General features: G+C 42.2%; 1 protein-coding gene across 1 annotated transcript in view; it reads right to left on the bottom strand.

Annotated features, from left to right (window-relative positions):
- Positions 1-18,130: 18,130 nt before the first annotated feature.
- gfral (GDNF family receptor alpha like) overlaps positions 18,131-24,189 on the bottom strand; it is a 64,465-nt gene continuing 58,406 nt past the window's right edge. The window contains exon 9 of the mRNA XM_072549769.1: positions 18,131-18,656. Coding sequence (XP_072405870.1) covers positions 18,611-18,656 — 46 coding nt within the window. The 3' untranslated portion in view covers positions 18,131-18,610. The remainder of the gene's footprint in view (positions 18,657-24,189) is intronic.

Here is a 24,189-nt window from a genome sequence, read left to right on the forward strand (position 1 = left end):
AAAAGCAGTGAACCCAGCATCGATCCTGTGGCACTCCACTGGTCACAGGTCTCCAGTCTGAAAAACAACCCTCCACCACCACCCTCTGCCTTCTACCTTTGAGCCAGTTCTATATCCAAATGGCTAGTTCTCCCTGTATTCCATGAGATCTAACCTTACTAATCAGTCTCCCATGGGGAACCTTGTCAAATGCCTTACTGAAGTCCATATTAGTCACGTCTACTGTTCTGTCCTCATCAATCATCTTTGTTATTTCTTCAAAAAACTCAATCAAGTTTGTGAGACATGATTTCCCTCGCACAAAGCAATGCTGACTATCCCTAATCAGTCCTTGCCTTTCTAAATACATGTAAACTCTATCTCCCTCAGGATTCCCTCCAATAACTTACCCACCTCTGATGTCTGGCTCACTGACCTAGTTCCCTGGCTTTTCCTTACCAGCTTTCTTAAATAATGGCACCACGTTAGCTAGCCCCCAATCTTCTGGTACCTTACCTGTGACTATTGATGATACAAATATCTCAGCAAGGGGCTCAGCAATCACTTCCCTCATTTCCCACAGAATTCTAGGGTACGCCTGATCAGGTCCTGGGGATTTATCTAGCTTTATGTGTTTTAAGGTGCCTAGCACCTCGTCCTCTGTAAAATGGGCATTTTTCAAGATGTCACCATCTATTTCCCCACATTCTATATCTTGCATGTCCTTCTCCACAGTACAGCTCGCTGACACCTTGTGTTGCAATGTTGCTGCCAGCTCACTTTGTACAGGGTCAGGTACCAGTGGAGTACGCACCAGTGTGGGGTGCACCTCAAAGCTGTTGGATTGGTCCCTTAGTGCTCACTCATTCTGCGCCAATTTGGATGCTCATGGCATCTCTGTCTTGCCTTGCACTTTTTTGCTCCATTCAGCACTTAAAGGCTCACAGTCCTTCTGTCCTGCCTAGCACAAACACAAAGCCAGAGTTTGTCATGAATGTGAGGAGTGAACAGTCAAGGGGTGGACAGGTTGCTGAATAACACTGTGCTATGTTAGTGCCACATTTACTCTATATGTTAGCACCTTCCATGACAAACGTATATAGGTGCTCCAGCCAAATGGTTTTGTTTCAAAATGTAAAAAGAGTAGCCCTCAGGCAAGTCAAGAGGCACTGTCTTCAGTCAGGGGGCTCTCACTCCAGTCAGTCAAGGACACCGATCAATCTCTGTCCAGGATCTTGGGCACAGTAAGTCAGCTGCTTGGGCTGGGGCCCCAGTCAAAGTGAGAGGATCTGGATCATTTCAGTCTGAGGGCTGGGCTATAATCATTCTTGCAGGTACACTACAACCAGTCCGAGGGGTCATGGCAAGTGAGGGGCATGCTCAGAGATCATTCGAGGGTGCATTCACTCATTAGTTGGGGCTGTCCACCCAAGTCAGTCAGCGGGGTGTGTCACAGTCTGCTCATTGAAAAGAAGGTGGGTTATCAGTGCCCAATGCCGAGGTTGGGATGTTGGGGAAGTCAGCTGTAGAGTTTGGGGGCAGCCTGCTGGGATGGTGTGTGAACAATAACTATGAAGGATGGGAGACAGTAGCACATTGGAGACTGTGAGTTACCGCCAGAGGAACAGGGTGGGGCGGCAGTCATCAACAGTCACAACCCCCCTATCCTGTAGGATGAGATTGACAGGAAGTGCAAGGAACAAAGGCACAGGAAGGATTGCGGGGCCAATTTTAAACATCTATTTTAAACATCGATAGCTTATCCAAAACTTCCAGCTCGTCCATTTTAAACCCTGCCAGTGACAGAGCTTCCTCCTCTTTTCTTTCTCCTTTCTGGTCCCTACTCCCTCTTTTACCACTCTCCCACATTTATATACCAATTCATAAAGGGATTCTCCTTTATGTTGCCCAACCATATCACATCTCTCCTTCCTCTCTTTTTTTTAATGTCTCAAACATTTGTATTCCTTTTGGTTCTCAATTGTATTTTCGATCTGATGGCTATCATAAGCAAACAATTCATTTATGTTAATTTCTACCTCCTGTTTCATCCGGGGATTCTGGATTTGTTTGCCCTTCCTTTCCCTTTTTCAGGAAATAGACCTTGAATGTACCTGAACATGCTCCTCTTTAAAAGTAGCTCATTATTCAGCTACAGCTTCTCCCATCACTCTTTTGTTCCAGTCTATTGGGCCCAGTTCCATTCATGCCCCATTGAAGTCAGCTCTGTCCAGATTAAGTCTTCTTACTCCGGATGGATTATTATCTTTTACTATCGCCATCTTAAACTTCATCAAGTAATGATCACTGTCTCCTAATGTTCCCTAACTAACTCTTGATCTACTTGGCTCACCTTATTTCCAACAACTAGTTTCAACAGTGTTTCCTTTTTATTTATACTAGGCATGTAAAGCTGTGTGGATAATAACTATGAAGGATGGGAGACAGTAGCACATTGGAGACTGTGAGTTACTGCCAGAGGAATGGGGTGGGGGGGGGATGCGGGGGTCATCAACAGTCACAACCCCCCTGTCCTGAAGGATGAGATTGATAGGGAGTGCAAGGAACAAAGGCACAGGAAGGATTGCGGGGCCAATTTTAAGCATCTTTTTTAAGCATTGATAGTTTATCCAAAACTTCCAGCTCATCCATTTTAAACCCTGCCAGTGACAGAGCTTCCTCCTCTTTTCTCTCTCCTTTCTGATCCCTACTCCTCCTTTTACCACTCTCCCACATTTATAGACCTATATTGAACTTTGAGATTCTCCTTTATGTTGCCAGTCCATATCATATCTCTTGCGTGTAATACTCGGAGTTGGAAGGTTTCCTGAACAAAATCTAGGAACATTTGCCCCTCTTGATCCTTAATGTTACTCCTGCCCCAGTCTACATTTGGATAGCTAAACTGCCCAATTATAACTGTTCTATGATGCTGGCATCTTTCTGTCATTTCCCTGCAGATTTATGACTCTATATCCTTCCCATTAGTTGCTGAACTACAGGCTACATTTGTTTTGGTCCTATATTTGAACTTTCTGGCATGGTCTTCTTTCTACAGCACTGCCTTTTTTCCTCCTTAACTAAAACTGCTCTCCCCACCCTCTTTTTTTAACATCCTTTCTAATCTTTTATGAACACCTTTTACTCAGGAACACAACAACTGGCCCTGCCTTTTCTTGAGTCAGGTGTCTGTTATTTTTTTTTAGATTACTTACAGTGTGGAAACAGGCCCTTCGGCCCAACAAGTCCACACCGCCCCGCCGAAGCGTAACCCACCCATACCCCTACATCTACATTTCCCCCTTACCTAACACTATGGGCAATTTAGCATGGCCAATTCACCTGGCCTGCACATCTTTGGACTGTGGGAGGAAACCGGAGCACCCGGAGGAAACCCACGCAGACACGGGGAGAACGTGCAAACTCCACACAGTCAGTCGTCTGAGGCGGGAATTGTCACGAGTCCATATTTCCACATGACAATTTGTACCTGAACTTGTCATTCTTATTGACTATACTATGTGCATCATACAGAAAGTCACTCTAATTTAGACTCTGTTACTCTGTCTCTTACCCATCTTCATCTATTGACTTTCCATTATCTACACTAATCTATACTATCCATACTTATATCAGTCTAGACTAACTTATAATATCCATCTCTCCAAGTATTTTGTGCTATATTGTAGTTCTCCCTAATACACTCTCTTGGTTCTCACATCCCTGCTGAGTTAGTTTATAGGCTCGAAAAACACCCCACAAGGAGCTCAGTTTCAGCTCTGCTCAGGTACAAGATGTACAGGTTCCATTTTCGCTACAGCCAGTCCCAGTGTCCAAGAAACTTAAAGCCTTGCCTCCTACACCATTTTATCAGCCATACATTCATCTGCTTTATTGTTCTATTGTATTCATTGAACTCATTGTGATTGTCAATGGGAGACTCCCTCTGACTGCAGTGGGGAGCCATCCTGCTGTTGCAGCCTGCTATTTCCCTGGTTCTCTGACCTCTGAACCCATCAAGTCCGTCAAAGAAGAGGCAATGGCATAGTGGTCTTTCCATTAATTCCAAAAACCCAGATAATGATTTTGGGACTTGGGTTCGAACCCTGTCATGGTAGATGATGGTGTTTAAATTCAATAGAAGTTGTGTATTAAGAATATTCATGAAGCTGTTTTGGGGGAAAACCCATGTAATCCCAGACCTACACTACAGGGGTTGACTCTTACCTCCCTGTCAGCTATAAATGCTGGCCAATCTAGTGATGCCTACATCACTTGATTTTTTTTTCAAAAACTTGCGTGTAATACTCAAAGAATCCACTGATTACTATGTTTGAGATTCTGCTTGCTGAGTTTATACCTCGCTCCCTAAATTCTGAGTGGAGGACCACATCTGCCTTCTTATCCAAAACATTGATACCAATTTTGGATGTTCACCCTTTGGCAGAGAAACATGCTCCATTCACTCTGTGACCTCTTTGACCCAAGCATAAGGGAGACAACATATCATCCTTGACTCATGTCTGTGCCCACACAAACGCCTGTTCGATCACTATAGAATGAATACCCTATGACTATTGCGCCTCGTTTTTCTTCCTTCCCTCCTGTGTGGTCAAGCTGTTCATGCTGCCACAAATATGTCTCTGACTGCACTCCTTGAGGAACCAGCTCCGACTCCAAATTTCAAAATGGAAAACTGATTTGTGAGTGGGATCCCAGGGGATTCCAGCATCACCTGCATGTTTCTCATGGACTGCCTGGTGGCATCCAATCTGTTGCTGCATCCAGTCCCTTAAGTTTTGATATGACCATCTCTCTGAATGTATGTTATCCACATGACTTGACTTTGTAGATACTCTCAGTGACTCTAGCCACTGCTTGTGCTCTGAAACCCTGAGTTGACGTTCTTGCAGTTGAAATCAGTGCCTGCACTTGAAGCCATCCACTACGCTGGTAGAGGCCATGACTTCTTAAATATTACAGGCCACTTGACTGAGCTGGCCTGCCATATCTGAAAATTATTTCCTACATATTAACTTTACTCTGGATTACTTATATTACTTTATTAAATTGGCCCTTCTTTCCCTTAGTTCCTGGTGATTCTCACTTAAATCCATGATTTGTTACTTGTTTAAAAATAACACTCTTTTTCTAATTTAGACAGAGTCACTCATCACAGTTTCGTACTAATGAATAATGTTACTGATTTGCTTTGATGTCATCTTTCAATATCAGGGTGGGCCAGTTCCCAGCAGCTGAATGGCTTGAATCTCCCTATTCCAGGTCAGTGGTGTAGGCCCTGGTATAGCCTCCCATTCCAATCTGCTCCTTCACACTACTGATACATGTCCTCCTTACAGGAGTCATAGCATCATACAGCATGGAAACAGACCCTTTGATCCAACTCTCCACACTGACCAGGTTTGCCAAACTGAACGAACCCTATGCAATTGGCCCATATCCCTTTCCTATTCATGCACCTGACCAAATGTCTTTTTTAATGTTATAACTGTACCTACCTCTAACACTTTCTCTGGCAGTTCATTCCATATAGACACCACACTCCATGTTAAAAAATTAGCGTCAGGTCCCTTTTAAATCTTTCCATCCTCATCTTAAACCCATGCTCCTAGTTTTGAAATCCCCTACCCCAGGGAAAAGACCTTGACTATTCAACTTATCTATGCTTTGTGATGTTATAAACCTCTGTAAGATCACCCCTCAGTGGGAAAAAAGTCTCAGTTCTCTTTATAACTTAAACCCTCCAATCCTGGCAATATCACACACAACGAGAGCCCTTGGACTCTGTGCTAGAGGACTGGCATGCGACAACAGTTGGGCCTTGCCAATCCTAATGAATTATGGACTGGATTCTGCTGGCCTTTTGGAGATGGATTTAGAGGTCAGAGAACATGGGCAATACTGGGCTGCAATGTCAGGATGGCTCTCTACTGCATTCAGGGGGACTCTCCCATTGACAGGATTGTTGTTCAGGTCAATAAAATGGAAAGTCAAGCTTAACCTCTACCTCCATGTCCTACCTTCCCCATTACCGGCCATCTTTAACAGGTCAGTGAACATGGAGGCTGCAATTTAGGAGGCCCCCTCTCCCAGAAGATGGTGCTACTGGTCTCATTTTTAACAAGTGCAGCAGATGTATATATCTGTTGAAAGGAACTTGATAAAGTGCTGCCCATGATGCTTATATAGAAGGTGGAAGCCCATGGAAGGGAGGGGAAAGTCATGGTATGGATACAAAATAAATGACAGAAAACAAGTGTCAGGATTCCAAACCCACCTGCAGTCCCAATATACCTCTGATCATTTTCAATTTGCAAATTTGTGCCTTTTATGATATACTGCCTTTCCATATTAATCAAACCAAATCAATCCACAGTTCTCCATACCCACATGTTTCTGTTTATTTGAACATTCTGTCAATCTCATCCTGAAGTTGTATAACTATCGTCAACATCGTTTACAAAATTCTCCAGTGTTGTATCATTAGTTAGTCAGTTCACCTAAGTCTAGGTCAATTCAAGAAAATTTTAAAAACAATGGACCCAAAATGGGTCCTGGATCTGTGAACCCAACTGCGAATGACATTGGTCTGAAAAACATTCGTCTTTAACAAATGCTTCCCTTTATAAAATTAATTTTGATTCCATACTAACACTTTTCTTTAAGTCTGTGGGCTCTAACTTTCTTAATAGCCATCCATGTGGCACTTGATAAAATGACTTATCCAACTGATAATGGTTTCCAATGACTTACACAGCAGTCACATTAGGCCAACTGGCTTATAGTTTCTTGGTTTATTCCTCTGTCCCTTATTAAACACTGAAATAGGATTAATAACATATCCCACTCTTCAGTGCAGATTGAAATACTTACTGTCTGAAAGCACCACTGTTCTGGTGCTGTTTCAGCTAGACCTTTTGATGATGTTGATTGACAATTTGGTTGTTAAGGGTAACAATAGACAACTTGGCCCTGTCAACAGAACATTGTGATTAAATAGTAATTCTATGCCCAAATCTTTTGACTGAGGCCTGAATCCATATTTCTGAGTCAGATCAGAGAAGAAATTGCCCACTTATCTATCAGGACTTTACCGACTGGTCTTCCATTAGTAGCCCATTAGATCATGTGGACTTCTGGAGTGGATCATTGCAAAAGACAGACCTTTTTGTACAGCAATAATTGCAGTATTCTAGAAAGGAAAATGTTTAAAGCCCCCAAAACCACCTTGGTAGCTATTGAGAGAAAGAAGCAAAGTGTATAAGTGAGGGGGTCGAGTGGTAGGTAGTTAGGGTTGATGTGGCTAGTGGGTGAAAGGGTAAGTTACAGACTGGGCAAGGTGTTGGGGTTCCAGGAAGGTTGGGGGAGTGGTAGGGAACCAGGGATAGAATGGCAAGTGGATGAGAAGGTACAGGTTCCAGATGAGTGAGGAAAAGGGTAGGGTGAGTCAGGTGTTGAGGGAGATTGGGAAATCCCATGGTTTTCAGGCTGGCCATCCGTGTTAGAGCTGGTTGTTTACTTGATCGTATGTGGGGGGAGTCAGGTGTTGATGGTGGTAAGGGTGCTGTGGGAGAAGTCAGGTACCTGTGGGGGATGGTGGCTCAGTCAGGTTTCCATGAGAAGGAGGGAGATGGTTGGAAGTGGTGATGTCATGGGTCTGGAGGGGGTAGGGCCAGATTTTTGGTCAGTCAGGAGTCAGCGCAGGTTTGAATCCTCTGATTTTCCCTTGCTAACTTGCACAATGGTTTGGAACAGTCTGGAGTTTCTAACTGTAATACAAAGTTAAGGATATGCTTGGATTATTTCAGAAACCGAGTAATTGTCCATCGGAGGTTCCAATTTTCCAGGTAATTCCCATGTGCACCTAGACGGTGGAGAGGTCCTGTCACGCATCTTTCAGCGTGGCGTGTCCATGTTCCCCACTGCCACTCAAACCATGTGGTCGGCTTTCCTATTTCTTATTTCTATTTTAGATTTCCAGCATTCGTGCTATTGTATTCTATGCTAGGTTTCCCAGTGTCAGCAACTCAAATGTTAAAATGATGGTTTCACTTCAGGGAAATTGAATAAAGTGAAAGAAAGTGGATATTGATAGCAAGGAGGCAGATGTCATAAAGAAACTACGTCTCACGTGGTATGCAATGTTCCAAAGTGATGCATTGGTTTGGCTGTTTATAAAAGGTGTAAAGACCATCCTGAGAGTGCAGATGGCTTGATATTATTGAAAGCATGCAGGCCAAAGAACCATATAATTCTTTGTGAAATGGTGACTAATGAATATCAAAATATTATTGTGTACTCTTTACTGATCAATTATCAAGAGTGATGTATATCTTTCAAATCATGAAACATGCATTCTGTCAACATGTCAGCAAGTTGTTGCAATTTTTCTTGTCAAATAAGCACTAAGCTATATTAAGAGGCACAATTTTCAAGTTCAATTAACATAGACGTCTCTACAACACATGTATTGTATTAGATTCTTCAATGAGATAATAGTCTGCTCCCTGTGTGCCAAGATCGCAGGCAACTTTGAAATGCAATATTCTCACATAGGAGTTGAAGAAATGCATGGCCATTATTATTATCAAATAATGCATTCCATATGTGCATTTTGGTTAATAGTCAACCAACTAATATAACTGCTTTGTATGTTAGCATTTGTTGATTAATACGTTTTAAAGTGGACTTGGACCTAAACATGGAGCAAATAGCTCCACTGCACAACCACAGGGTCTGAAACATAGCCCTGCTGATAAACAGTGTCTATCCATTCCCATGAAATTTATCCAGGTGGCTTTAAATGAAAACATTCAAACAGATTTTCCTTTTGTCTCTTTTTCCAGGTATTGCGAATCTTCCAGCTCAGGATTTCCCTTCAGCTGAGGCCTGAACTGGACACAGCTCTGTTTCTCTCTTCACAGATGGTGTCAGATATGCTAAGCATTACAGGCATTCTCTGATTTTGTTTTGGTGGCTCAGTGGTTAGCATTGTTGTCTCATAGCATCAGGGTCCCAGGTTCAATTCTAGCCTTGGGTGACTGTCTGTGTGGAGTTTGTACATTCTCCCCATGTCTGTGTGGGTTTTCTCCCACAGGTCAGGTGAATTGCCCATTGTGCTAGGAGCATCAGTCAGAGGGGAATGGGTCTGGGTGGGTTACTCTTTGGAGGGTCAGTGTGGACTGTTGGGCTGAAGGGCCTGTTTCCAGACTGTAGGGAATCTAATCTAATCATTTCCTGCAGCTGCAGTTTTTGCTTTAGGACACATCTCCCCTGAGTTGACAAAGACTGCCTTGCAGCAGGAGCCAATATTGGAGAGCCATTCTAAATATGAGGGTTCCCACTTTAACCCTTTTTTTGATCGATAGAATCAGTTAGGTGGGGAGTTAGTTCAGAGATTTTTTTCTCCCAACTTACAGCTAAGCCTTTAGGATCTCTTAATTTCCCACATAGCCTTCCCAACATACAATGTGGCTATGGTTATGACAGGGTGGAGATGTCAAGCTATTTAAATTTTAAAAACCAAAAAGCCCGTGTAATTCATCACAGGTTTCTGCTCTCCATAGGTGCTCTCTGAACTACTTTGTGTGTTTCCAGGAATTTCTGTTTTTAGTCCAGTTATCCAATGTTTAGGTTTTGATGACATGTCAATGATTTGTACAGGATTAAGTTTGAATTTTTTAAAAAAACTTTAACAGCAATGTTACTTTTGCAACAACAGCAACTTTAACAACAAACAGCTATTATCCCAGCCAAGAATTCACTTAAAATGAAAATCTTTTAAAATAATGGGCTAAACATTACATTTCTTGACTAAGGGTGCGAGTTTTTTTGGAGGGTGTTTTGAACACAGAACATAGAAAAATACAGCGCAGTACAGGCCCTTCAGCCCTCGATGTTGCGCCGACCAAAGCCTACCTAACCTACACTAGCCCAATAACCTCCATATGATTGTCCAATGCCCGCTTAAATGACCATAAAGAGGGAGAGTCCACCACTGCTACTGGCAGGGCATTCCATGAACTCACAACCCGCTGAGTAAAAAATCTACCCCTAACATCTGTCCTATACCTACCACCCCTTAATTTAAAGATGTGTCCCCTAGTAATAGCTGACTGCATACGCGGAAAAAGGTTCTCACTGTCAACCCTATCTAAACCCCTAATCATCTTGTACACCTCTATCAAATCTCCCCTAAACCTTCTTTTCTCCAATGAGAAAAGTCCCAAGTGCCTCAGCCTTTCCTCAGCCTTTTCCTGACTTCTCTCGCCATATCTCACCTAACCTGCCACAATAATTCCCTGTGGCAACTCTCACATTCAATTTCCACCCCATCCGACTATGTGCCATTCCCAGAAAAACCTGACACTCAGCAAGTATCCACCGAAACCTGTTGCTCCTGTGCCATCTTGCAAAACCCATAAAGTGTTTAACAAGCTTGGGGGAGCTGCCATCCAGGAGGCTCCCATGTGGGCTTGTGCCAAGAAACAATCAATGCAGGGCTTTCATGGAATAAAGCTGAGAATAAACAGAAGTGACAGTGACATCACTGAGCCACAAGATGTTCCACCAAGTTAAATGCCACCTCATGTCTAAGAGATCCAAGTACTGCATAAAGGGAATCTCTCAATCATAGCTCAGGATTATTTAGTGCTTGGATTACAAAGTGTGTTCAAGTTATCAGACTGCCACTTAGGGGCTTTTTCCTGGATTGTGAGTGAGTTGACAGAGGCAGCTTTCATTGCCCATCCCTAACAATCTGCGTTTGCCACTTTAATTAGGTTTCTCTATTCATTATTGGGGAACATTCTTGTGTTCTGTCCACACGACGGACAATACCTGTTGTGCATCTTCCAGAGTATTGTGTCCAGTAGGCCATCAAAAACAAAGAGAAACAAGAGGGGCAATCACCTCAGGAACACTTCAGTCCCCACTTGAGCCACTGAGAGTAGGTCAGATATGAAGAAAGCCAATACTCAGCATTTGGGAGAGACAGGACAGCACTCACCTTCCTGGATCTACCGAGCAGCAGAGCAGCTCGAAGCTGCACATTCCTAGGCAGATTGATGCAGACCGCATCTGCAGCTTCCTGCAACTGAACCTGCTACCAATGAGTGTAGGAAGGAGCACGCTGACCCACTGGATGTTAAAGCCCTGAGTTTTTTTTAATGTTAGCTGAGCTCTGTCAGACTGCTTCAGGGCACATTAATCAGATTTCCCCAGGCTGACATTCACCATTGCATTAGATGACCAACATATTCATTTCCTGCGGTTGTGCAGGAGTGTTTTGCAATAATTTTCAGGACAATGGTGTAGGAGTAGAGAACTGGAACTCCAAGAGTTGCCACAGACACAGTAGGTTGAATAGTCAGCTCATTCAGTCTCACATAATCCCACATGATATTCTATCCAGGGTGAAATCGCAATAGTTCTGCACTTTGACAATCTCCCTGCTTTTCAATTCTGAGAGGTTCATGACAGGATGACTCCTGAAGACCAGAGGCTTGATGGATAAAACTGAACAACCTGAACACACCCAGGCAGCACTGATACAATCAAAGTCACTTCCTGATCCTGCTTTGACAAGCATTCAAACTGTTCAGACCACCACCGTAACTGTTATATTCTAACAGTGTGAGTAAAATGCTCCACAGGCCAGAGTGCAAATGCAATGAATGCACTTAATTGATCGAAAAGCACAAAGATTACCTTCCATGCGTTTCCCTCATGCCGTGTCTCCTAGTCCGTCACTGCCGTTGTTTCTGGGCTTTCACCAGTCTACCTTAAATAACATGATATTTGCGTTCTTCTGCAACCTCGCACTATAGAAAATTGCGCAATAAAAATAACAGGGCTTATGGTTAAAATAAGATTTGGGGTGGACCGTTGTTTGATTTTTTATCTGCACACTTAGAAGCTGGTACATCTCCTTATGTTCCTTTAGCTGGGATCTCACAGACTTGCTCGCTCTCAGGCTCCTTCCAACAATGCACCTTTAATTTTTTCTGCATTGTTTCTAATAGTGCTTAATATAGATGCCTTTATTCCTGTTGCATGAACAATATCACATGTTTTTTCATTGCATTTAAAATACTTTATAACATTTAGCTTCCTTCAGGTGTTATGGCTCTCTTTTACATCCACCACCTGCAATTTTATCACCAGGATGCTTCTTGTAAACATTCTTATCACTTTGTCCTCCCCTACTTATGGCTAACACAGCAAAATTTGCTTAGAAAAAACAAAAATTATGGATTACCTCTCAAAAAGCACTTAGATTAGAAACTGGCCCTTCGGCCCAACTAGTCCACACCGACCCTCCGAAGAGTAATCCACCCAGACCCATTTCCCTCTGACTGATGCACCTAACACTATGGACAATTTAGCATGGCCAGTTCACCTGACCTGCACATCTTTGGACTGTGGGAGGAAACCAGAGCACCCAGAGAAAACCCACACAGACACAGGGAGAATGTGCAAACTCCACACAGACAGTTGCCCAAAGCTGGAATCAAACCTGGGACCCTGGTGCTGTGAGGCAGCAGTGCTAACCACTGAGCCACTATGCTGCCCCTTCACAACAAAGCACGCAAGTCAACTGAACATGTAATGAGACTCTGTTGGCATAACCATTGTATTTGTCCACTTAAAGTGTTGGAATTGGAATTGTGTAATAGCCAACACACGTATGCGAAAGTTTGTGTTTTACAAACAATGCTCACCTATTCATCAAGTGCATCTCGGCCAATTCGTGTTGATGAAAGAAATGTAATAGCAGAAAGGACTGTATTATCAAACACAAATAGAACCGCAAAGTCAGAGTTTGTGGGGGTGCGGTTAGAGACGGTTGCACCCAATCAAACTCCGCATCTTATTCATCCATTGGTGCTTCTTGCTGTTGAGAAGGTCTGAGAAAATGGTCGACACAGGTTGAAAGGATACAAGGTGAGTGAAGATGCTCACTTAATGAGTGAGAGGAATTAACACAGAATTGGGCAACAGGTTGGAATCATCAGAATCCCTGTGGAACTCTATCAGTGTGGAAACAGGAACGGTGTCAGGAGTGTATTTGCAATGAGTGAGAAGTAGCTTAGTGTGTTCTTACAGTGAAAGATGTAACAAAGCAGAACTAATAGTTGAAAGGAGTAGTGAAGAGATAAAGAGCTGCATCATCGACTGATGATGATGATACTAATCAGAAGAGACGGGACAATGTTTCTCCTATTGTAGTACTAAACTACTGTACCTTCTTGTAGAAGAGAAGATTCATCAGAATGTTACAGGAGTTTGGAGAGTTACGCTGCATAAACTTCTGTTGGATTTCCTTGAGTCTGAGAGTGATCTGACCAAATTATGTAATATTATGTAAGGTTTCAGGACCATAGGAACAGGAGGAGGCCATTCAGCCCCTCGAGTCTGTTCCTCTATGCAATGAGATTATGGCTGATCTATGTCCTAACTCCATAAACTACCTTTGGCCCAAATCTGGATCTGGAGGAAACTGTTTTCTCTAATGGAGGACTTGAAAATGACAAAATCTTCAAATAAAATGAAACTATTAGAAGGTACATTGGGAAGCATTTTCACTCAAACGTGAGCAGAAATTGGGGATTATTTCCGATAGAAACTGCAGCAGGTGGTGCTTGCCAAACTGATAAATTCTTGTGAAACTGAGAAACAACTGATAGACTTACCCCTGCAGCCAACAATCTTCCAAAGGTGGCACATTCCTCTATAAGAAGAGCTGCAAAGTCAAGTTGGTATTGTGTGGATCATACAAGTGAACTGTGGAGTCATACTGGACTCAAAACATTAATGCCAATTCTCTCTCCACAAATGCTGCCAGACCTGTGGGTTTCTCCAACTTTGTCTGTGTTTGTTTCAGATTTCTAACATTTACAATATATTGCTTTCATTAAAATTCAATATCCAGTTCACACTTTATATTATACAATCCCTATGGAAGCAGGCCATTCAGCCCATCACGTACACACCAACCCGCTGAAGATATTTCACCCAGACCATCCCCCTACCCTATCCCCGTAACCCTGCATTTTCCTGGCTAATCCACCTAGTTTGCACATCCATGGATACTTTGGGTCAATTTAGCACGGCCAATCAACCTAACCTGCACACCTCTGACTGAATGAGAAAACCGAGCACCCAGAGGAAGCCCATGCAGACATGGGGGAGGATGTGCAAACTCCACACAGTCACCCAGGGTCGAATCAAACCAGCCCCTGGTGCTGTGAGACAGCAATGCTAACCACTCAACCACTAGTGTCACCCTATCATTTGTAGCTGAACAATTTCTGAGCTCAGTAATGCCAAGTGACTGCAATTGCTACAGTCTGCTTGAAAAACAATGGCTATGGAAGCATTAGTAAGGAAATCAGTCATTAAGTAGTTTCACTAATCTTTGTAGTGCTATTGCTAATTGGCACTATGGAGGTTCAGTGTAAAGTATTGGTGCATTATGCTGAGCTGTAGCACAGGTTGCTTGTGTATGGTATTCCTCCAATTCCTCACACAGAAAGGTACCTTTCACCGGTTATGTAAAATGTGTGATAGCGAGTTGGCAGCCCATTTTACATCTCCCAAAATTATAGCTCCATCAATTTTGTGATCTACCTCAGCAGGTTGTTGATTTGAACTGCACTAACTGGAGAGGCACAAGACCACAGGAGCAACGGAAGTGAGAATCACTCAGAGAAATCTTTACTATAGTAACTGCCCAACAATGGGATGGAGGGCAGCAACAGAAAGTACTGGAGAAGAGCAGTACTGGTTTTGGCCCAGAGGCCTGTAACTGATAGGCATAACCCTCCATTTAGTAAATGGAATTGACAATAATTTGCAAGCATTGAAAAAACTGGCAAAGGAACTGTCAGAAACCCGTTTCAGTGAATGTAGCCAGGACAGCATTTACTTGGGTTGCTATTAACACTGTAATGTATAAGCACAAGTCAAACTGTCTGATACAGAAAGCAGTTTGTGATCCATGCAGTGATTGTTCCCTGTTGAGTGTGCTAACCAAGTGGTGCTTTTCTTAGAAATTATTTGGAACAGGTGAATGTCAAAATTAATTGTGAGTGAGTAGAAGTAGAATGGTTTTGTGGTCAGGTAATGTTCCTACAATGTTGATCAGATGATATGAGGAGATGTTGTTTCAGCAGTAGCACATATGCTAGTTATAAACCACAATGTCTAACACACTGCTGGCCAATCTACGTACCTGGCATCAAGCATAACACAAACCAGACATCGAGTTAACACATCAATTGCATATTCCTGAGGTATTGAGAAACGTATTAAGCATTAAAGTGTGATGTGAGAATTTTTTTTCCAGAATTTTCTCCCCTACTGTATTTTCTGTACTCACTAGATTATACTGAGCCATATTGAAAGCATCAGTAAACAGAACGTTTTAGTATCTCTTTGTATTGCTGTATTGACTTTGTTCAAAGTGTTCAATTAAAACCATTTGAGAATGATTATTTAGCTTTTTATCAAGACTTGTGATCAGACTTCATGGAAAAACATGGTGTGGATAATGTGGCGATGCTCAGTCACCATAGATACACATCATTTTCACCTCTATTACCTTGGACTGAAGCTGTTAATCATCTGATAGGATAATATGCCGTTTGAGCACAATCAAACAAATGTTTCTGGTGTTTTGAATCATTACTAGCTGACTCCGGTCAGTAAAATAATAAATGAGCTCCTTTTGAAAGCTGATTAAATGATAGAATCCTCTTGCCACAGATGTCAAGAGTTGTATTGAAGTGAGTCCAGGTTTCAGATTGGGTTAAGTGCTGACAGAGCTAATGTTATACGGTTCGTGGTAAACAAGCCTCTATTGGTCTCTCTGCCATGCTTTGGTGGTGGAGGGAAATAAGTTCGGGTTCATGTGCCTAATCACTGTCCAATTGCTCTTGTTACAAATGAGTTTGTGCAAAGAAAATAATTTCTCTCCCTGTTCTTGCTAAAGACGTACATAAACATATACACACACTGTATGTTATTTGGGTGATATACTAAAATGCTGCCCAACATTAAACATAACTTTCAGTCGAGATAAAGGGGGAAATTTAAAAATAAAAGACAATTGTTAACTTACAAAATTTGCCATTAATTAATTTGTAATGTTTTCATTTTGGTTTTAATTTTTGATATATTTAGACTCAAACCTCTCACCTTCATGTTGCTCCTCAGTGATATCAATGATACCCCTCAAAAGTTCAGTCATGACAAATGAAACAAAAGCCAATCTTTACACACTTATAAGGATTGATTTAGAGTGATACATTTTACAAGAGTGCACCCATTAAACTCAAACGCCACTTCCAATCTGTTCCCTTTTATCTCTCTTTTCGTCTAACCAAAGATTGCCAATAGCAAGAAGATATATACACCATCAACTCTTTTACTATTCTGGATTATCAGACTATCTACCTAACATTCAGGACTCCATCAACAGAAATTGCCTCCTGCTCACTGTTGGAAGGATCAAAGTCATGGTCTTTTGACTTCCACCACAGAATCTGATCCTTCTAGCCATTAACTCCATCCCTCTCTCTGGCAACTGAACCAGATTATTCATAACCTTAAAATTATACTTGATGCAGAGTTGAACGTCTTGCCTTACAGATGCCAGCCACTCCATTTTCCACCATTGTAACATGGCCCACTTTGCCCCTGCCTTAGGCCATCCACTACTGAAATGCTCATCCATGTTATTGTTACCTCTAGACTTGATTATTCCAACACATTTCTGGTAGGTCTTCCACATCTATATTCCATTAATTTTAAGTCATGCAAAACTCTGCTGCCTGTGTCTTAACTTACAACATGTTTATCCTGTTTATCCATCTTGCATTTCCTCTCTGACTATCAACATCTTGGGGGTTACTATTAGCCAGAAACACAGCAGCCTTATGAGTATAATGGCTACAAGAGCAGGTCAGAGGATAGGAATCCTTCAGCAAATAACTCACCTCCTGACTCTCCAAAGTCTGTCCACCATCAATATGGCAGAAATCAGGAATGTGTTGGAATATTGTCCATGGGATGAGTGCAGATCCAAGCACACTCAAAGCTTGACACCACCAAGGACTTATTGTCCGGCTGGATTGACAAGATCCATCATCTTCAACGCCCATTATCTTCACCACCACTGTGTCTACCAAGTATAAAGTGCATTATAGCAACTCATTCAGGCTTCTTTGATATCACTTTATAAGTCTATGGTCTTTATCATCTGGAAGGACATGAACTGCAGGTGCATGGGAACATTGTTCTTCTTCAAGTCATTCACCATCCTGACTTGGAACTAGACTGCTATTCCTCACTGCAATTTCCTTTTCATAGCATTGTGGGAGTAACGGATCACCACCACCTCCTATAGGGCAATTCAGAATTGGCAATAAATGCTGATCTAGTCAGGGATGCCCACATTCATTGATTGGATTTTTTAAAAACTACCACTAAAAGTGCGCTTCTGCAAATTTCCTGCACTTGGCCAATATCCTTGAATATTATGATTTTTGAAATACTCATCCAAATTTTTTTAAAGGTTGTGAATTTTCCAATAACCACAATCTTCCCAGGCAGTACATCCCCCAAATTCCCACCACCCACTGATTGAAAATGTTTTTTCCTTATGCTAAAACTATGCTCTCTCATGATAGACCTCTTAACCAAGGGGGACAACTGCTCTCTATTCTTCCTGTTCGTACCCCTTATAATCTTATACACCTAAACTGTCAATATGAACTCTTCAAATAGTGTTGAGGTGAGACCTTTCTTCTGAAGAGCCAGGTTGTATTGGATGAGATCAGTGGGTGTCAAGTCAATACTGGAGCAATTACAAATGGAAAATAGAAGTTCAGGATCCTAAAGTACATATGTTACTGACAGTTTTGGACAATGTCAACACATACCACTGCCTCCCTCCACTGTCAGTACAGGTCATGGTACACTGTCTGCTTATTGCCTGCTAAATTATGGTTTCTGTTGGCCGAGTGGCTTCTTAAAATTAACTGTTTTACAGGCCTTAGATGGTAAACTCAGAATGAATGCAACCCAAATGTGATTCAGAAGCACGGGTACAACATATAAACATTGCTATGTCTTAAACGGCATTTATTAGAATTATTTGAAAGTCATTCATACATTACTTACATATTAATAATAACACTGTAAAAACAACAAACAGTACACCACTGAACCTTTTCATTCACATCAGGATAAATTCAATGATCCCGTTCTTGCAGTGCAGAGACTCCTGAATGGAACTATGGTTACAGGGAAGGTAGCATGTAGCAATGAATCACCAACAATCCCATTCTGTCCAGAAATGTTTTACACTGAGAGCTGTGGATCATTCAGTTTAATCCAGTAAACAATCTCTGACAACAAATGCAAATATCAATTTATCAAACAGCTATGCCAGTGTAGTTGGAAAGCTTGGTAGTCAAGTACAGTTTCACACATGCACACCACACAGGTTTGTAATATACAGAATGCCATGAGACAACAAGAAACTATGACTTCGATCAGAATAATTCCTCCAAGATTGCCAAAGTTTCAGGGTTTTCATACGTATTTAACAAGTAGAGGTTTTTGCAGTCTGTTGAGATATCTGACACCTTCTGAAAGGAAACACAATTACAAGGAGGACATTATTCGCAAGGTATTGACATCAATGTTTCACTTGTTAGGGAGCAGGTATTTGTACTGGAGGTGTTTTGCTGTTGGTGAGCTAATTGAATATTTGTTCCAATTTGACTTAACGTGCTCTTCAAAATGTTGAATTGCAGATCAGCAGTTCAGTCTGAGTAGGAGCAGAACAACCTTGCTAGCAGCAGATACGTATAGCTTTACTCATCAGAATTTTAAACTATCGAGTCAATTTCAGTCCTTGGGTGAATGAATACAAAGACGCTGCCATTTAAACAGTGAGATTTTACTTATACTCAGCTGTCTGAATCTGGTATTGGGATAAAGAGCAGATATGGAGAAAATAATGAGGATAACAGTTGGCAGTAGATCCTAAGGGAATGGCAGTGAAGATAAAGTTAGGATTGGAGAGTGGGTGGTCCATAGACAATCAGAGGAGGGAGAGAGACAAGCTCAGAGCAGGCATAAACACAACCGTTCAGACCCACAAAGAAGCTAAATGTTTTTTTTTGAACGACTTTGCTGGTTCCCCTTACTGTGAAATATCAGGGACCACGCCACTCACAGTGAGAGTTAATAATGCAGTGGAATCCACATGATACCATTGGGACCTGATCTGATTCTTCAAAGGACTTAGTTGGTGCCCTTGGTGCTTGCAATTTAAAATTACTGTTGGCAGAAGCAGAAGGGAGGCTAATAACTAAATGAAAATCTCTATCTCAACTGGCTTCCGGGTAGTGAGGCAGAGTTAACATTCTTCTCCACAGCATAATCACATTGTCCACCCAGCAATTCCCAACAAAACTAAAGATACAACAGTGGAGTAGGGACATCACACAAACAGTTTGTTTCTTTCATCAATCAAAGATCCGTAGCAACAATGTGCCATGAATCAAACAATTCTTGTCTGTGTCACAGGTTTGAAGCGTGTGCGTTAATGACAGTGGAGGAATCCAATATATATTAAGATGATGGATAGATATTTCAATCACATAGCACCACTTCTAATGGGGCCCTATAGACTTCTAGGAGAAAGTGAGGACTGCAGATGCTGGGGATCAGAGCTTAAAAATGTGTTGCTGGAAAAGCGCAGCAGGTCAGGCAGCATCAAAGGAGAAGGAGAATCGACGTTTCGGGCATAAGCCCTTCTTCAGGAATCCTGAAAAAGGGCTTATGCCTGAAACATCGATTCTCCTGTTCCTTTGATGCTGCCTGACCTGCTGCGCTTTTCCAGCAACACATTTTTAACCCCTATAGACTTCTGCCAATATATGAACTCTTCACACAGCATTCTTCATTGAAGAATACCAGAGAGTTCTTGCAAGAAGGACTACCTAACTGAGTAAAATAAGGTTCAATTGCACATTATTTCTTTCCCAATAACTTCCTGCAAAAAGGACAATGCATAGAATCACTACAGCATGGAAGCAGGCCATTCGGCCTATACTAACACTCCAAAAATCATCTCATCGAACTACCTTATCACTGCAACCCCACATTTCCCATGGGTCATCCACTAGTCTGCAGATCCTTGCTCCCCCTCCCACTCTGCCGAGGACATGGAGGTCCTGGGCCTCCTTCACCGCCGCTCCCTCACCACCAGACGCCTGGAGGAAGAACGCCTCATCTTCCGCCTCGGAACACTTCAACCCCAGGGCATCAATGTGGACTTCAACAGCTTCCTCATTTCCCCTTCCCCCACCTCATCCTAGTTTCAAACTTCCAGCTCAGTTACTGTCTCCTTGACTTGTCCGACCTGCCTATCTTCTTTTCCACCTATCCACTCCACCCTCTCCTCCTTGACCTATCACCTTCATCTCCTCCCCCACTCACCCATTGTACTCTATGCTCCTCTCTCCCCACCCCCACTCTCCTCTAGCTTATCTCTCCATGCTTCAGGCTCACTGCCTTTATTCCTGATGAAGGGCTTTTGCCCGAAACGTCGATTTCGCTGCTCGTTGGATGCTGCCTGAACTGCTGCGCTCTTCCAGCACCACTAATCCAGTATGCAGATCCTTGGGCCAACTATGGGCAATTTAGCATAGCCAATCCACCGAACATACACATTCTTGGACCGTGGGAGGAAATGGGAGCACCTCATGGAAACCAACACAGAAATGGGCAGAACATGAAAACTCCACGCAGACTGTTGCCCAATAGTAGAATTGAACCAGCGTCCCTGGCGCTGTGGGTGGTAATGACTGAGCCACTGTGCCATATGTAACATCAATTCAACATGGAAAAAGAAAATAGTAAGTTCTGGTCACAAAACAAAAGGTTCAGTTACAAGGTGATAGAGAAGTTAATGGGGATGGAGATGATGCAGGTAATTAAACTGAGAAAGGAAATGGAAACCAAATTGGTTTGGAACAACTTCAAGATGAACTGTTATTCTTTTATTGAAACTCTGTACAGATGCAGGATACATTAAGAATGCTTTGAGATGTGATTATGTCAGCCAAGATGTTGTACTAGACAGTTAGTAACTGAAAGGAATCATTGGCATCTTGAAATAAGCTCCGTCTATCCAGATATAAAAGATTGTTCCTGGGAGGGATGAACCCGAGTGTATGTCTGCTTTCTAAGTTGTTTCCCTAGTGATAAATCCATGTGATGTACACCCTACTCTTAATTCAAGCCTCTCAAGAGACCATCATGTAGCTCAGATGTACGATAACTTGCTGTTAAGTTCTATGTAATGTGGGGAGGAGTGGTAGTGTAGTGACTATGTCATTGAGCTAGTAATTGAGTACCTCAGGCTATTATATTAGGGACATGGGTAGAAATCATAACTGAGGCTTGAAAAACAGCCAGTGTAAGGTCCCTATTCAAAAAGGAAAAGGGGCCAAAAGCAGGTAACGATAGGCCAACAATCCTAACATTTATTGTTGGAAATATGTTGGATCCAATTATAATGGAGGCAATTACAGAACATTTGGAAAATTTACAATCTAATCAACCAGTGTCATGATAGCTTCATGTAAAGGAAATCATGTCTGACTAACGTATTTGTGTTTTTTGAGGAAGTCTCAACCAGAGTTGATACAGGGGAACCAGTAGATGTGTTGTATTTGGATGTCCAGAAGGCATTCAACAAGATACCTTGCAAAAGATTAAGTCATAGGTAAGAGCCAAAAGTGTTGGAGGTCGTATATTGCCAAGGATAGAGAATTGGCTAATGGGTAGGAATATAGTGAGTAGGGATAGGGTGTTTTTTTTCTGTTTGGCAATCCTTGACAAGTGGAGTCCCACAAGGATTAGTGCTTGGACTGTAACTGCTTACAATAAAAATCAATAACTTGGAGAAAGGAAGAAAAGATACTGTAGCCAAATTTGCAGGCAACACAAAATATGCAGAATGGCAAATTGCTAAAATAATACAAACAGAGAGTTTATACAGAGAAATAGACAGATTAAGTAGGTGGGCGAAATGTTGGCAAATGGAGTAGAATGTGGGAAAATATGAAGTGGTTCTTTTTGGAAAGGTGATCAAGAGAACAGAGCATTACTTAAATAGAGAAATATTGCAACACAAAAGGATTTGGGGTTACTTTTGCGCAAAACACAGATAGCTAGCACACAGGCGCAGCAGGTAATCAGGAAGGAAATGGAGTGTTGGCGCTTATTTCAGAGTATAAGAGTTGGAAAGTCTTACTGCAACTGCACATGGGGAGACCATATCTGGAGTACTGTGAGCAGTTCCAGTCTTCTTATTGAAGTAAATATATCATTTCACTGGAGTCAGTTCAGAGGAGGTTCATTTAGATGATCCTGGTATGGAAGGGTTATTTTACGAGCAAAGGCTAAACAGATTGGAACTCTAACCACTAGGATTTAGAAGAAGAGGTGATCTCATTGAAACATATAGGATTCCTAAGGGGCTTGACAGGGAAAATGCTGAGAGGATGCTTTCATCATGGGAGTCTGGGACCAGAAGGCTTAGTGTCAAACTAAAGGGAGCCAATTTAAGACTGAGATGAGGTGAAACTTCTCTCAGAGTGTTTGGATCTTACCACAGAGAACTATGGAAGTAAAATCCTTGTATGATGGATTGATTCTTGATCAGTAGGGGATTCAACGACAATGGGAATGGGCAGAAAATTGATTTAGGGAAGGTAAGGTCAGACATAATCCTATTGAATCATCGAATTCCTTTGGTGTGAAAGCAGGCCACTCGGCTCATTGGGTCCACACCGACCCTCTGGAAAACACCCCACACAGACACAATCCCTATCCCCATAATCCTGCACTTCCCATAGACAATCCACCTCACCTGCACATCTTTGGACTGTGGGAGGAAACCAAAGTACCCGGAGGAAACCCATGCAGACACAGGGAGAAGGTGCACACTGCACACAGTCACCCAAGGCTGGAATCAAAACCTGGGTCCCTGGCGCTCTGAGGCAGCAGTGCTAAATGCTGAGCTACAGTGCCACCTTTGATGGCAGAGCAGGCTCAATGGGCCAAACTGTCTAATTCTGTTTCTTTATTTTATTGTCTTATGGTGACAGATGGTTAAATTTGAAATGAATGAGAAACTGGTCTAATGGTGGTAAATATAAGTGGGAGAGGGGAATAATCTAAGGAGGAGGACCATCCATTTCTGATCCCATTTCAGTATGAATTCTACTGAGAACAGAGCAGGGTGTGGGCCACCAGAGTTGGATGCAAGTTCACTGTCAGTGAACCCAAACTCCTTAGCTTGGCATGAGTGGCCCAACCCCAACCCCACCCCCCTCCTTGGTCAACTTGGACCTAAGTCCCTCTCTCTTTAGCCCTGTTCATTAACTGAGGTGGAAAAATAAAAGATTGTATTAGTTATTTCTGATGCTTGACACCTTCTAAAGTGGTCATTTTTATTAATAGTTCATAAATCATCAACTAATTATTTCGGAACAGCTTTTTTCAAAAATCACGTTAAATGTTATGAAAAACCTCACCTTTCTGCAATGTGCTTAGTGGTAGCCCTCTCATCCTGAAAAATGCACCCCCCCCCACCCTCACCAAGTGAGAGGCTAATTGAAATGTGGCCTCCATGCAAAATGTTGGAAAAGCCTGTTTCAGATCTTCCATCCTTATCTCATTAAAGCTCTCAATCATCAGAAAGCACCTCACAAAAAAAAATTGCAAACTGAATCATCAGTCGTTACTTTAAATAAGTACAGCTATGTTGTAATAGTGGCCAACATTCACTAAAGAAACCATTTTTGGGAGGGAGCAGTCACAGGACTGTTCATCCACAGACCCAGCTCATGTACTGGGGACCTGAGTTTGAATGCTACTGCGGCAGATGGTGGTATGTGAAAACATAACTCTGGAATTAAAAGTCTAATGATGACCATGAATCCATCAGCCATTGTCAGAAAAAAAAATCTGGTTCACTAATGTCCTTTAAGGAAGGAAACTGCCATCTTTACTTCCTCTGGCCTACATGTTACTTCCCCACAGCAATGTGGTTAACTTTTAACTGCCTGCTGGGCAAATAGGGCTGGGTAATAAATGCTG

This window comes from Chiloscyllium punctatum, chromosome 3 (genome assembly GCF_047496795.1).
Source record: "Chiloscyllium punctatum isolate Juve2018m chromosome 3, sChiPun1.3, whole genome shotgun sequence".
NCBI lineage: Eukaryota > Metazoa > Chordata > Chondrichthyes > Orectolobiformes > Hemiscylliidae > Chiloscyllium > Chiloscyllium punctatum.